The sequence below is a fragment of the Salvelinus sp. IW2-2015 genome, linkage group LG33 (genome assembly GCF_002910315.2).
Source record: "Salvelinus sp. IW2-2015 linkage group LG33, ASM291031v2, whole genome shotgun sequence".
Taxonomy (NCBI): Eukaryota; Metazoa; Chordata; class Actinopteri; order Salmoniformes; family Salmonidae; genus Salvelinus; species Salvelinus sp. IW2-2015.
In genome coordinates, this window is record NC_036872.1 from 2,804,308 (window position 1) to 2,817,105 (window position 12,798).

General features: G+C 44.4%; 1 protein-coding gene across 1 annotated transcript in view; it reads right to left on the reverse strand.

Annotated features, from left to right (window-relative positions):
• adgrv1 (adhesion G protein-coupled receptor V1) overlaps nt 1-12,798 on the reverse strand; it is a 190,143-nt gene that overhangs the window by 155,864 nt on the left and 21,481 nt on the right. Inside the window, 5 exon segments of the mRNA XM_070436984.1 lie at nt 1,976-2,089; nt 2,364-2,468; nt 3,088-3,183; nt 10,202-10,351; nt 11,021-11,208. Of these exon segments, the coding sequence (XP_070293085.1) occupies nt 1,976-2,089; nt 2,364-2,468; nt 3,088-3,183; nt 10,202-10,351; nt 11,021-11,206 (651 nt within the window). The 5' untranslated portion in view covers nt 11,207-11,208.

Here is a 12,798-nt window from a genome sequence, read left to right on the forward strand (position 1 = left end):
TTTAGCTCGTCCGGTAGGCTCGTGTCACTGGGCAGCTCTCGGCTGTGCTTACCTTTGTAGTCTGTAATGGTTTGCAGGCCCTGCCACATCCAACGAGCGTCAGAGCCATTGTAATACGATTTGATCTTAGTCCTGTATTGACGCTTTGCCTGTTTGATGGTTTGTCGGAGGGCATAGTGGGATTTCTTATAAGCTTCCAGTCCCGCTCCTTGAAAGCGGCAGCTCTAGCCTTTAGCTCAGTGCGGATGCTGCCTGTAATCCATGGTTTCTGGTTCGGGTATGTACGTACGATCACTGTGGGGACGATGTCATCTATGCACTTATTGATGAAGCCAATGACTGATGTGATGTATTCCTTAATGCCATTGGAGGAATCCCGGAGCATATTCCAGTCTGTGCTAGCAAAACAGTCCTGTAGCTTAGCATCTGCTTCATCTGACCACTTTTTTATTGATCTAGTCACTGGTGTTTCCTGCTTTAATTGTTGCTTGTAAGCAGGAATCAGGGGGATAGAATTATGGTCAGATTTGCCAAATGGAGGGCGAGGGAGAGCTTTGTATGCGCCTCTGTGTGTGGAGTAAAGGTGGTACAGAGTTTTTTTCCCCTCTGGTTGCACATTTAACATGCTGATAGAAATTTGTTAAAACAGATTTAAGTTTCTCTGCATTAAAGCATTTTCTTATGGCGGAATACAGCCCATTCAATGCTGTCTTAGTGCCAGCCTCTGACTGTGGTGGTATGTAAACAGCTACGAAAAATACAGATGAAAACTAGGTAGATAGTGTGGTCTACAGCTTATAATGAGATACTCTACCTCAGGAGGTGAGCAATATCTAGAGACTTCCTTAGATGTTGTGCACCAGCTGTTATTTACAAAAATACATAGTCCGCTGCCCTTTGTCTTACCAGACGCTGCTGTTCTATCCTGCCGATGCAGCGTATAACCAGCCAGCTGTATGTTGATAATGTCATCGTTCAGCCATGACTCCGTGAAGCATAATATACAACAGTTTTGAATGTCCCGTTGGTGGTTTAATCTTCCGCGTAGGTCATCTATTTTATTGTCCAAAGATTGCCCATTTGCTAGCAGAATGAAAGGAAGTGGGGGTTTATTCGATCTCCGCCGAATTCTCAGAAGGCACCTCCGACCTCCGGACCCTTTTTCTCCGCCTCCTCTTCACGCAAATCACAGGGATTTGGGCCTGTTCCCGAAAAAGCAGTATATCGTTTGCGTCAGGCTCGTCAGACTCGTTAAATGAAAAAAAATGATTCTGCCAGTCCGTGGTGAGTAATCGCAGTCCTGATGTCCAGAAGTTATTTTCGGTCATAAGAGACGGTAGCGGCAACATTATGTACAAAATAAGTAAAAAAATAAGTAACAAACAAAGCACGTCTGCCTTTTTCTCTGGCAGATACAATACTTTTCGTTGTATGCTGTACCTTGCATGCGGTACAAATCACATTACTGTGGAAGCACCTCCTCTAAGAATATGAATTTAGCTGTTTGAGAAGGTTTGAATCCGAAGCAACCTGCCTACACATAGTTTGAAGTATAATACCAACATAGCTACTGTAGTAGGTCTAAGTTGTGTGCTGTAAAACCTTGGTAGAGCATGGGTGGTATAGGCATTGTGGTGCTCATGTGAATTTCCTTTCTTTTTTTGGTTTCAGACCAATGCCTATTCTCTCTTAAAACATCGTTTTTTGATTTTAATATTTATAGGGGTAAGGTGACTAAGCATCAGGATATATTATAAACAGAGTAGCAGCAGTGCATATGATTATTATATATACTAGATACATTCGGTACATAATATGGGAATATATAGTGTTGTTTCAATAGTTTATTGATATGTAACTCTGGGTTTTCTTAGCCTGCAAAAGAAAGCTTCAGACGATCGATGTGTCTGATGTGAAGCTGTCTGGTAAAAGGTGTAAGTGATAGCATACAGAAGGGGTGGAGAGGACAGGGTACCTGGTCATCCTGGATGAGGATGCTAAATACCACCAAAGCTCGTCCAGGTGGAATGGTGATGTTCCCCCGGTCTGGACTGAGGTCCTCCAGGGCAGGGTTAGGGCCTTCCGAGATCTGCCCGTGTAGAAACCACAACATATTGCTCACATATTGTCCTCAGAATGACAGGAATACGTTTATCTTAAAAGTGTGTATCTGCATGTGTGTGTGTGTGTGTGTGTGTGTGTGTGTGTGTGTGTGTGTGTGTGTGTGTGTGTGTGTGTGTGTGTGGCTGGCATAAGTGGACCGGGTGACAGATAGACATCCATACTAAAATGCAACCGGCCTAATGATCTGACATGACCTAACCAAAGGGAGGTCAAACAGGGATCAGTTACAGTGACCTCACCTCAAAGTTGACCGTCACTGTCCCATACGTCCCCTTCTCTCTGACCAGGCTGAGAGGCACATACTGGTTCCTCCCTCTAGGCTCATCCACAATGATCTGTTCAGTCTGGAAGAGAGAAAAAAAGAGAGAGAGAGAGAGAATTAACATTGTCTTTAGTGATTATGAAATTAATTAGTTCCTCTTCACAAGACCACAACTTTCACAGATGACATGATGAGCATATTGACTCTAAAACTAAACAAAAAGAAAACATGTTTCAGAATCGTAATTCCGGAGGCAGAGAGTCCTTCATTGATTTCCAAGAAGCAAAATAATGATCCCGAATAAGACCCTAAGGGGGATGCAGGCAGGACCCAATACTATGGTTACCATAGTAACTCTCAAAACTCCCACTGACAAGTTAATCCTAGGAGCAAACTGCAGCCTTTGTGGTTGTGCTGCCCCTGGCAACCCCAGACCCCTCCTGCACAACCATCTGCATGGATACCCTCTGTGGCATTTGACCCCCACCCTTGCCCCACCCCTCCCCTGTCCAAAGCTTAATTTCCTTATCCTGACTGTGGCTAAAGCCTTCCCTCTCAATCTAACATGGTACGTACTGTAGTAGGTAGGATTCGCTGGGATTCGCTTTACATTCAATGACGGTTCAAACGGAACTGGTTGATTGGAATGTAGGCCTATGCTATAAGCAAGAATCAACACCAGACAGATAGATGTTTCTTACAGAGTTGAAGGAGATGATTCCGAAGGCATTGTCATTGGACAGGATGGTGATGGTGGCTCTGTTGGGCGTCCCGAGTCTCACGCCATTGGAGGAGCTCTGAAAGAAGAGAAAGGATGAGAAATCCATAGTTCTATTCCCTTATCAGGCACACAAACAGTATCATATCCCTTTTATACGAAGACAAAAAATGTGCCATCTTTTACCGTGCCATCTTCTTTATACCACTTTGCATCTGAAAGGTGAAGTCAGTAACAAAGCCGGTACATTCACGAGGCTTCACCTAAATGCTTTGAATGCATTTATGCTCTCCGTGGAAATGTATGTAGTTGTAACGTTGAGCTGTTCTTGTCTATTGTCACAGAAATGCCTTGGCGTTAAGCCTGGGGGAGCACACAAGCACATCTGCCACTTCATCTTTTTGTATTGTACTTTGACAGGTAAATATTTAAAGGAGCCTTATAATTAGCGAATAAATGACGGGTTAATATGTATATGTTTCTAACTTAGACCACACATCTGTCTTCAGCCCAAATAACTGGTGGGGAGTTTGAAAGCAAAGTGCGATGGTGAGATCACATTGGCTGATAAATTGACACACTGAAAACATCCAAACGAGTAAACAACACTTGATGATCAGCCATTGATGCATTTTTTGTGAAGAAGGTGGTTTAACGGTGGCACCACATTTTCAAGTGCGTGCGATGTCTGTAACCACTCGACATTGGTAAACTAGGGGATTTCTTTGTGTATATTCAATGGATTTATTCAAATAGCCCACCCATATCGGCACACCCCTTCTCCCAAAAGGCGTATGCCCACAAGAAAGTGGTAAAAATGGGAGTGTTTCAAAAGGGGTCATATACTATAAACATTGCCAGATTTTGTTACTGGTCACATATCGTCAATTCTGTCTGAAATAGGTATCACACAAACACTCTCACTGCATGGAAAGCAGAGTTTTTGGGTGAAATCGGATCAACTATATTCCGGTGAAATTTGAGGTGCACGGTCGTGGGTGGGAATTTCCCAATCATTCCTGCACACTCCCACACATCCCCGAACACTGATACGCATGATACGGGAATGTCTAGGATAGCACGTTTCTGGAAATGTTCGGACTATGCACGACACGTACATTTTTCAACGGCTGCAGGCGGGGAAATCCCTATTTCGTCAGGTAGTGGAAGAGAAGCCCAGTGAAAACAAACCAATTCTCCTTGTCTTCATATTTATCCTGTTTTTTTCGGTTTGTAACATTTATAAGAATGGTTTCGTTTTCAAAATCTAGCGAAAACATGTTTATCTAAACTGTTATGAGTTTTCTGGTTATTTTGATGTATCAAGTGTTTTGAACGAGAGAAAAACGAGTGAGCTACCTAAGCTAGCTAACTTTGTATATAACTAAGTCAATGAGAACAAGATCGTGTCTCAGATGATTTTTATTTCTGTTATAAATATTTTGGCTGTTTATTTAATTTTTTTTCATACAAAGGATGACTGTATTTACATGTGTAAATATGAACCATGCAAATTACAGTTGAAGTCGGAAGTTTACATACACCTTAGCCACATTTAAACTCAGTTTTTCACAATTCCTGACCTTTAATCCTAGTAGAAATTCCCTGTCGTAGGTCAGTTAGAATCACCACTTCATTTTAAGAATGTGAAATGTCAGACTAATAGAAGAGAGAATGATTTATTTCAGCTTTTATTTCTTTCATCACATTCCCAGTGGGTCAGAAGTGTACATACACTCAATTAGTATTTGGTAGCATTGCCTTTAAATTGTTTAACTTGGGTCAAATGTTTCGGGTAGCCTTCCACAAGTTTCCCACAATAAGTTGGGTGAATTTTGTCCTATTCCTCCTGACAGAGCTGGTGTAACTGAGTCAGGTTTTTGTAGGCCTCCTTGCTCGCACATGCTTTTTCAGTTCTGCCCACAAATTTTCTATAGGATTGAGGTCAGGGCTTTGTGATGGCCACTCCAATACCTTGACTTTGTTGTCCTTAAGCCATTTTGCCACAACTTTGGAAGTATGCTTGGGGTCATTGTCCATTTGGAATACCCATTTGCGACCAAGCTTTAACTTCTCAACTGATGTCTTGAGATGCTGCTTCAATATATCCACACTTTTCCCTCCTCATGATGCCATCTATTTTGTGAAGTGCAGCAAAGCACCCCCACAACATGATGCTGCCACCCCCGTGCTTCACGGTTGGGATGGTGTTCTTCGGCCTGCAAGCCTCCCCCTTTTTCCTCCAAACATAACTATGGTCATTATGGCTAAACAGCTCTATTTTTGTTTCATCAGACCAGAGAAAATCTTTCCAAAAAGTACGATCTTTGTCCTCATGTGCGGTTGCAAACCGTAGGAAAAAAAAGAGTGAAACTGTCAAAGGTATGTTTAACGCCCTTTTTACATACGATAGCGAGGCCCTGCACCGGTGTCCTGGCCACCAAAACAACATAAAATTAACCATGTGCTTATATCCAGTGCGGGTTCTTGCTCCACCTCCTGTATTACGTGATTGTGAGGTGGGCGTATCTCTCAGGTTAACCTGAGAACATGGGGGACACAATCTTGGAGAAACATGCAAAGAAGTGTCGCCAGAGGAGAAAGCGGGTAAGCCTTTTGGACAAGTAGCTTCTGTGTAACACTAGGTTCGTTACTCCTGTATTACTACTGGTCCAATTACATGTCTCAAGTTCTCTATTTGAGTCTAGAAAGAAAACAGATGTCGAATTGCACCCACCTGGTTCAGAGTGTTATGTTTCCTACTCTATTCCAGATATCTGTAGCTCTGTGCACTGCCAGTATCACATGCATAACGTGTTGCATATCTTCTTTGATTATAATGACCTTTGGGTAGGTGTTTGTGGGTGATACAACCAGTGCACGGAGCCAAAAGGCATGTGGAGACCCTTTCAACCAGGTGGATGGAACTCAACTATTGTTTTCGCAATACACGAGCAGCCGCACGCACACAAGCCTAAAATCGGTGTGGCGGTAATACGGTCACCACAACAGCCTGACTTGAGACTGGAATTTGTTTATTGTGTTCTATTGTTTTTTCTATCATTTTTTGCTTCTAGATGCATGGTCGAGAGGAGTTAATGTTGACCTGATGAGCAATGAGGAAGATGGTCTGCAAAACGGCAAACCAGTGTGGTTCATCAAGCCCCCCCCCCCCCCTACTTCCGGGGTGAGGTGCTCACTGCCCTTTGTCAAGAACTACAGAGCTGCTTGGAGAGGGACCAGTGCTACTTGGCGAGCCACACCACACGGATCATGTCTGGGGAGTTTTCGTCAAGGCAACCTAGATCCCATGGACCCCTCAACCCTCAGAACTATAGAACCACAGTAACCCCAATAGATGCAGAGGTCAATGGAACTCAACCAAAACAATGGAAATGCCATGGAAACATGTGGGGGAAAGATGCCCAGGGGGAAAGATCGCAAGTCTCCTCATTGCCCCCCAGCAAAATTTGCCTACATTTAGGCAATTGTTTATATGTGTATTTCACACTCTGCTAAAGTAAAAATTGGAGTATAATGCTTGTAAGGATGTCAACCCCAATACATGTTCATGTCATCATCACCAATCAACCACATTATATTTAAAAATGACTTTGAATGCCACTACCGATTTCTCTATGCTAGCTATGCTACCAGCTCAGACGAACGGTAGTTAACATTTAGCAGTCACTTCTTCTAAACCTGAAAAGGAACTTCTTCTAAATGTTATGAAGTGAAAACAGACAGAAATATCAAAATCTGACTTTAGTAACCACATTGTAGGTCTGTTACACTACATCAATCATGACGGATTTGCCGAATATCCAATTTGTTACATCAGATTTGTTGAATGGGCGCCAATCCAGCGTCCTTCTTATATCCCCCACGGTCTGCTTTCCATTAACCTCTTTACCGCATCAATGTAGGCCAATGGCGGTCAGTGCCATTTAAGATGAGGGAGGGCAATTTTCATATTTCATTCACCCAGTTTAATGTAACAGCGATAGGTTTAGGCTACTACATGATATTCACATTTTCCCTATATCTATCATGAGGTTGCTACAACCTAGCCTATGAATGACAGTTTACAACGTAGGTAAACACAGGTTGAGAGATAAATTTGAGCTGACAGACAGTGACACATGGACAGACGGTGAAGTTCAATGCCACCTTGCACACTCTTGCCTGAATCTAGCTGATATAGGGTGTAATCATTAGTTCAACAGTTGCAAACAAAAGTTTCTATTGGACAAATTCAGGTATGTTTATCCCTGTTTTGTTCCGTTTGTTTCCGTTTAAGAAACGTTTTCAACAGAATTGGCAGAATGAATACACCCCTGATCACACAGTTCACTTTCATAAAAAAACACGTTGTATTCCTTCTCGCATCTACAGTATCTCTACTGAAATTAATTGCCATCCTTCAAGAAGTGATTAAGTGGATTTGTGTGTTTTATTCAAGGAACTAAGAGATGTTTAGAGATAGTATAGCTATGTCTATGTCATAAGGTGCTGGAAAAACCTTGATAGTGGTGCTCAAATGTTATTTCTGAAAAGGTGTAGGAACCCTGATGTGTGATACTAATAAGAAAAGAAAATCCTTTATTTACTCATTCATTCATAATTCCCTGTAATTCATTAATTCATTAAATAATGAATTGTGTTTTTAATATACCAGTGACAGTCAAGACAGTCAGTCAAGGCAAGCTAGCAATGACTACACTCATAGAAATGGGGCTCTAAAAGGGTTCTTCGGATGTCCCCATAGGAGAACCCTTTTTGGTTCCAGGTAGAACCCTTTTGGGTACAACGTAGAACCCTCTCTAGAAAGGGTTCTAGATGGAACCCAAATGGGTTCTACCTGTAACCAAAAAAAGGTTATTGAAAAGGTTCTCCTATGGGGACAGCCGAAGAACCCTTTAAGGTTCTAGATAGAGTGTAGCCTTAGCATTCATTGGGGAGAATAAGCATGTGCAGTCTTGAGCAAGTGCAAGATCATTAACTGACATTTATAGGAGTGACGTGGGCGGACGTAGACGGAGATGTAATGCAATTGACGTCAAACGTGCACCAGAATTTCAAGATATGTCCTGGTACGTGGGTAGAACTATGTGGTCATTTCAGGGGTGTTTCTGAACCGTTTCCGGACATATACAAGTCCCTGCATGTTCGTGCACTAAAGTGATCCATTTTCGGAGATACAGTATATAGAATGTATGCAGGGCCATACATGGCTCGACACTTGCACATTTCCAGAAACGGTATGTTTTCCGACTAAAGTTCTGTTGTTGAAAGTCAGATTAATAAAATAGCTCATTTAAAACGTTCACATGCATTGCAAGGAGAACGATTTCCCTAAAAATGCTGTTTACATGGACACATCTGAAATCAGATTACCTGACAGTGTGCCCAATGCAGAACCATTGTGTGTGTGCGTGTGCGTGTGTGTGTGTGCGTGTGTGTATGAGACTGAGTGAGAAAAAGAGCTTAGCCCCTCTGCTTTCACCTCTCTATTCAGACATGGCTTTTCCCAGCTGTAACAGAGCTTTCTTTCAGGGGCTGAGCTCTTGTTGTGACCGACACACAGACACAGAATCCACACGCTCTCACAATCCTGCCTGCAGGCCCTGCCAGGGGCCCGTTCCCTCTGGGACACAAACACAGCCCACCAACCACCAACCCTCCACAGGAATCCCAGCTCCCCAGGCCAGCCCAGCCGTGCCCTGCACCCCCAGCCCAGACCCTAGCAGTATGCACAGGATAAGTGGACAGAACCTGTCATGGTCTTGCCAAGCAGGGTGGTAGCATTACAGTATGAGGGACCGTTCCTGGACTTTTTGCTGAGCTCATTGGGATTTTGTGCTAAACTCAATTCCAGCTCTCCCTGTGTTTTGGATTAACTTAATTCTACATTTCCTCTATTATAAAAAGAACATCTTTATCCAGCATTATAGTGTAGCCCAGCCGGTGATTACACAATTACTCAGAAGAAGAAAGGGAACACCAAACACTCTCATCTCCAACCAATCGCATCCTGTCCTTCCATCATTTTGGAATTTATTGAGCCTAACAGCTTTCTGCTTGTCAGAAATGACTGATTCACCAAGCCATCATCCTCTCGTACCCTGTGCTTGATATGTGAGGGCCCTAGGCACGTAGCTCATCATCCAGCCAGACCTTTGCTTGCTTGGTTGTCCTGCCTCTCTTTCACAGAGCCATTAGTCAGAGTGTGTGGACAGGCATACAGTGGGAGCCAGGCCCTTCATCATCCATCACATGACGGCAGCCCGCTAATGACACCATGGCAATCGGACTCTAGGTGCAAGGCATCCTGCACAGCCGCCGTCAACACAGAAAAAATGTAACATTACACTCTATGCATCGTGGGAAGGGTATCTTTCTGCAGAGCTGTTTGCCTGTGCCATGGCCGCCTACACTCATGTCAGGCTCTAGATCATACCCTTCTACTGTGAGGGAATCCTCCGATCTGTTCTCTAGCATTTTCCCTCCCAACCACGGTCCCCAGCTACAGGAAGCACATTGGTTTCTCTGGTCTGTTTGATGGTGTGAAACGGCTGTCTTGCTGTGACTTCACACAGCCCCTGACTGGGCTTTAATCTACTGTGTGGTGAAGCCTTGGCTGTCAAAATGGCTGTCTGCTCACAAAGGTGTCTCGAAGTGGGGCTCTCTTCAGCGGCCTAGCCCTGGAGAAGCCATATAGAAACACATCAAAGGGCATCCAGGGCCTCTCAAGTCTTTCTGCTGGGGTTGTAAAGGCAGGGCTCCGGGGCCCCCACTCGGCAGTGGTTGGACCAGGATGAGGGTACTCAGGTACTCAGGGGCAGGATGGGAACACTAGAGATCTTTGTGGGATAACTGACTAAGGTTCTACATCGGAGGCCAAAAGAAGGAGGCCTCCTTTTTCACTCATAGACACACTCATGAGCATTACGACACATACACAAACGCACACACACGCACATATTAACACATGAGCGTAGGATGAGGGCAACCATAACAACCGCTGACATTGAATGACCGCTGACACACACATGCACACACAGACCACCCAACCCAACACACACTCTTTTCGTTACCTGTAGCCTGAGGTTGAAGACAAAGGTCTCATCGGCCTCGGGCAGCTCGTCGTCCCTGACTGCGATGAAGACGGTCTTACTGGCCTCTGAGGACAGCAGGAAGGCTGCAGCCGTGGTGGCCTCAAAGTCCCCCGTGTCATCTCCCTCCAACTGGAAGCAACAAGGACAGTTGACGTGGTCATCGTTATTGTCATCATTTGGCGTGATCGTTTACCACTTGAACACCCAGTCAAACACACAAACGGCCCGTACAAAAATATAGAATGCCGGGGTCAACTAAAGTGCTGAAACAGAAGATGACACCTTGTGTTTCATACTCTGGGGATATAGTACTGACATTTAAGGAACTGCAAAAACAATATAAGAGCTTCTTCAGGCCTGGGAAAGTCCCAGGCAGGCCATCAGTTTCCCAGACACCCATGGGGAGGGAGCAGGCAGTGACACACATTCTGATGTGGGTGACAATAACTGCAGACGTCGACCTTTCATGTCACCCTCTACCTCCCACAGTAAAAATGTCACTGATCTATTCCCCTAAGGAGAACTGCGCATGAGAACTCAGGAGCAGATCAGTGAAACCAGGGGTTTGGGTTAAGGCTCTCGTTGTTGTGCCCTACTGCTGTGTGTTGCTAATCATGGCTTGTCACTGTTGCTTTAACAACACTTAACCTGTCCCCTGCCAGACTTAGGTCAGAGAGGCTAAAGCCAGTTTAGAGGAGATGACATAAACACGCAAAGACGTATCGAGATAACACTACAGTAGGTCGGACACTCAACAGGTGACCTAAAACAGTCCTCCTATGACCAGGCCGTTCCTACCAGAACCAGCGCGGTCACGTTGACCGGGTCTCCGATCCTCTCCACTACCAGGCGCACCACGGTGCGGCTGCTCTCGTTGACCACGAAGTCCGTCTGTCCCAGGAACCTCAGTTCAGCCGACTCGGGCCTGGCACTCGGGATGGACAGAGCCAGAATCAACCCAGCTAGTGTGAGGATAGTGTGCATTCCTGACAGAGGAACACAGACAGACAGAAGAGAGGATCAGATAGAGATGACTGAAGGGAACATGACCTCTTTGACCTCTATTACCCTGCTAAAACTATAGTCCAGCTGCGCACCGGAATATAAAGTGATACTTGCATTAAAATATTCCATGCCTTAACCCGTGCTGTCTTTGGATTGTCATTATGACTTGTCTAGATTCTCGTTTCACCCCGCTTGACTAGTGGAATTTGCCATCACATCCATCAATAATAATGTGATAGACAACGGTCTTCCTAGAGACAGTTGAGATAGCCTGTGGGATTTTATGAGTCAGCTTTACATGGTCTAAACACCAGTACTCCCACCCTCTCCTTCCTGCTAAGAATCTAATCCGAGAGCGACGCAGCCCACAGACAGTTGTCATGGCTAACAAAACAAACAACACGACAAGTGGGTGTGGTCACCGTAATGCAAAGTTGTGGGCATCCCGTTCCTGATGTACATGATCACGTCTTTTTAAAATATTTGCTCGAAATTACAAGGTTGGAAAATACACCAGCACTGAATGAAGTCATGTTTTCATTTTTTGGGGGAAGAAATGTCTTAGGAAACTTTGACTTTGAAAGCATCCAATTTTTCCTATGTTCCGTCCCTGTTAGATCACTTAGGTTATTTTCAGTAACATGGTGTGTTTCATAGAGAAAACATGAAGCAATAAAGGTGTCATGCTGGAGAACTGAACGGAACAACTACTTAGATTTAAAATTCTACTTTGTACCCTATGATAATCAAAAATAATACAAATCAACAAACCATAAAATGAACAGATATTCAAAATATTGATACAGTATATATATTTGTGTCTTTACGCTTCTCTCTCTCTCTGTGTGTGTGTGTGTGTGTGTGTGTGTGTGTGTGTGTGTGTGTGTGTGTGTGTGTGGTTGTGTGTGTGTGTGTGTTGTGTGTGTGTGTGTGTTGTGTGTGTGTGTGTGTGTGTGTGTGTGTGTGTGTGAGGTTGCGTGCATTTGTGTGCTGGGTATGCCTGTGGTGGACAGGGTGCTGTGAAAGCTATCAAAAGTGGATTAAGAGCTGATGAGTAGCGGGGCAGGGCAGGGGAGGCAGAAGGAGCCGGGACAAAGAGGGGACAGTGGGGGAGTAAAGCCTGTTATTCTGCCTGCTGTCTCCCCTGGGGATGGGAACTTCCTGCCCCACTGACACAGATCACATCACACTCAGAGAGACTCTCTCGCTCTCTCTATCACTCCGTAGGCCCACTCTCGCTGTATCACTTCATCGCTACACAGATGCCCACCAACACCATTGTTACCTCACTATCACTCATATCCTCTGGCATACAGTGTCTCTCTCTCACTCTTAATCTTTCCCCTTACATTCACTCTCTATCTCTCTGCATTTATAAACAGCACCCCCCCCCCCCCTATTATTTTAAATGGATGGCAAACAAATGTAAACTTCGTGAAATTCAGAGAGTGAGAAAGATTGCTTTTAGTCGCTCCACAAAACCACACGTCCACTGACCCAAAAACCAAAGGTATGATGCTGGGGAGATGCTGGGTGTGTTGCCTCAGCCTGGTTATGTGCAGCGCGCCAGT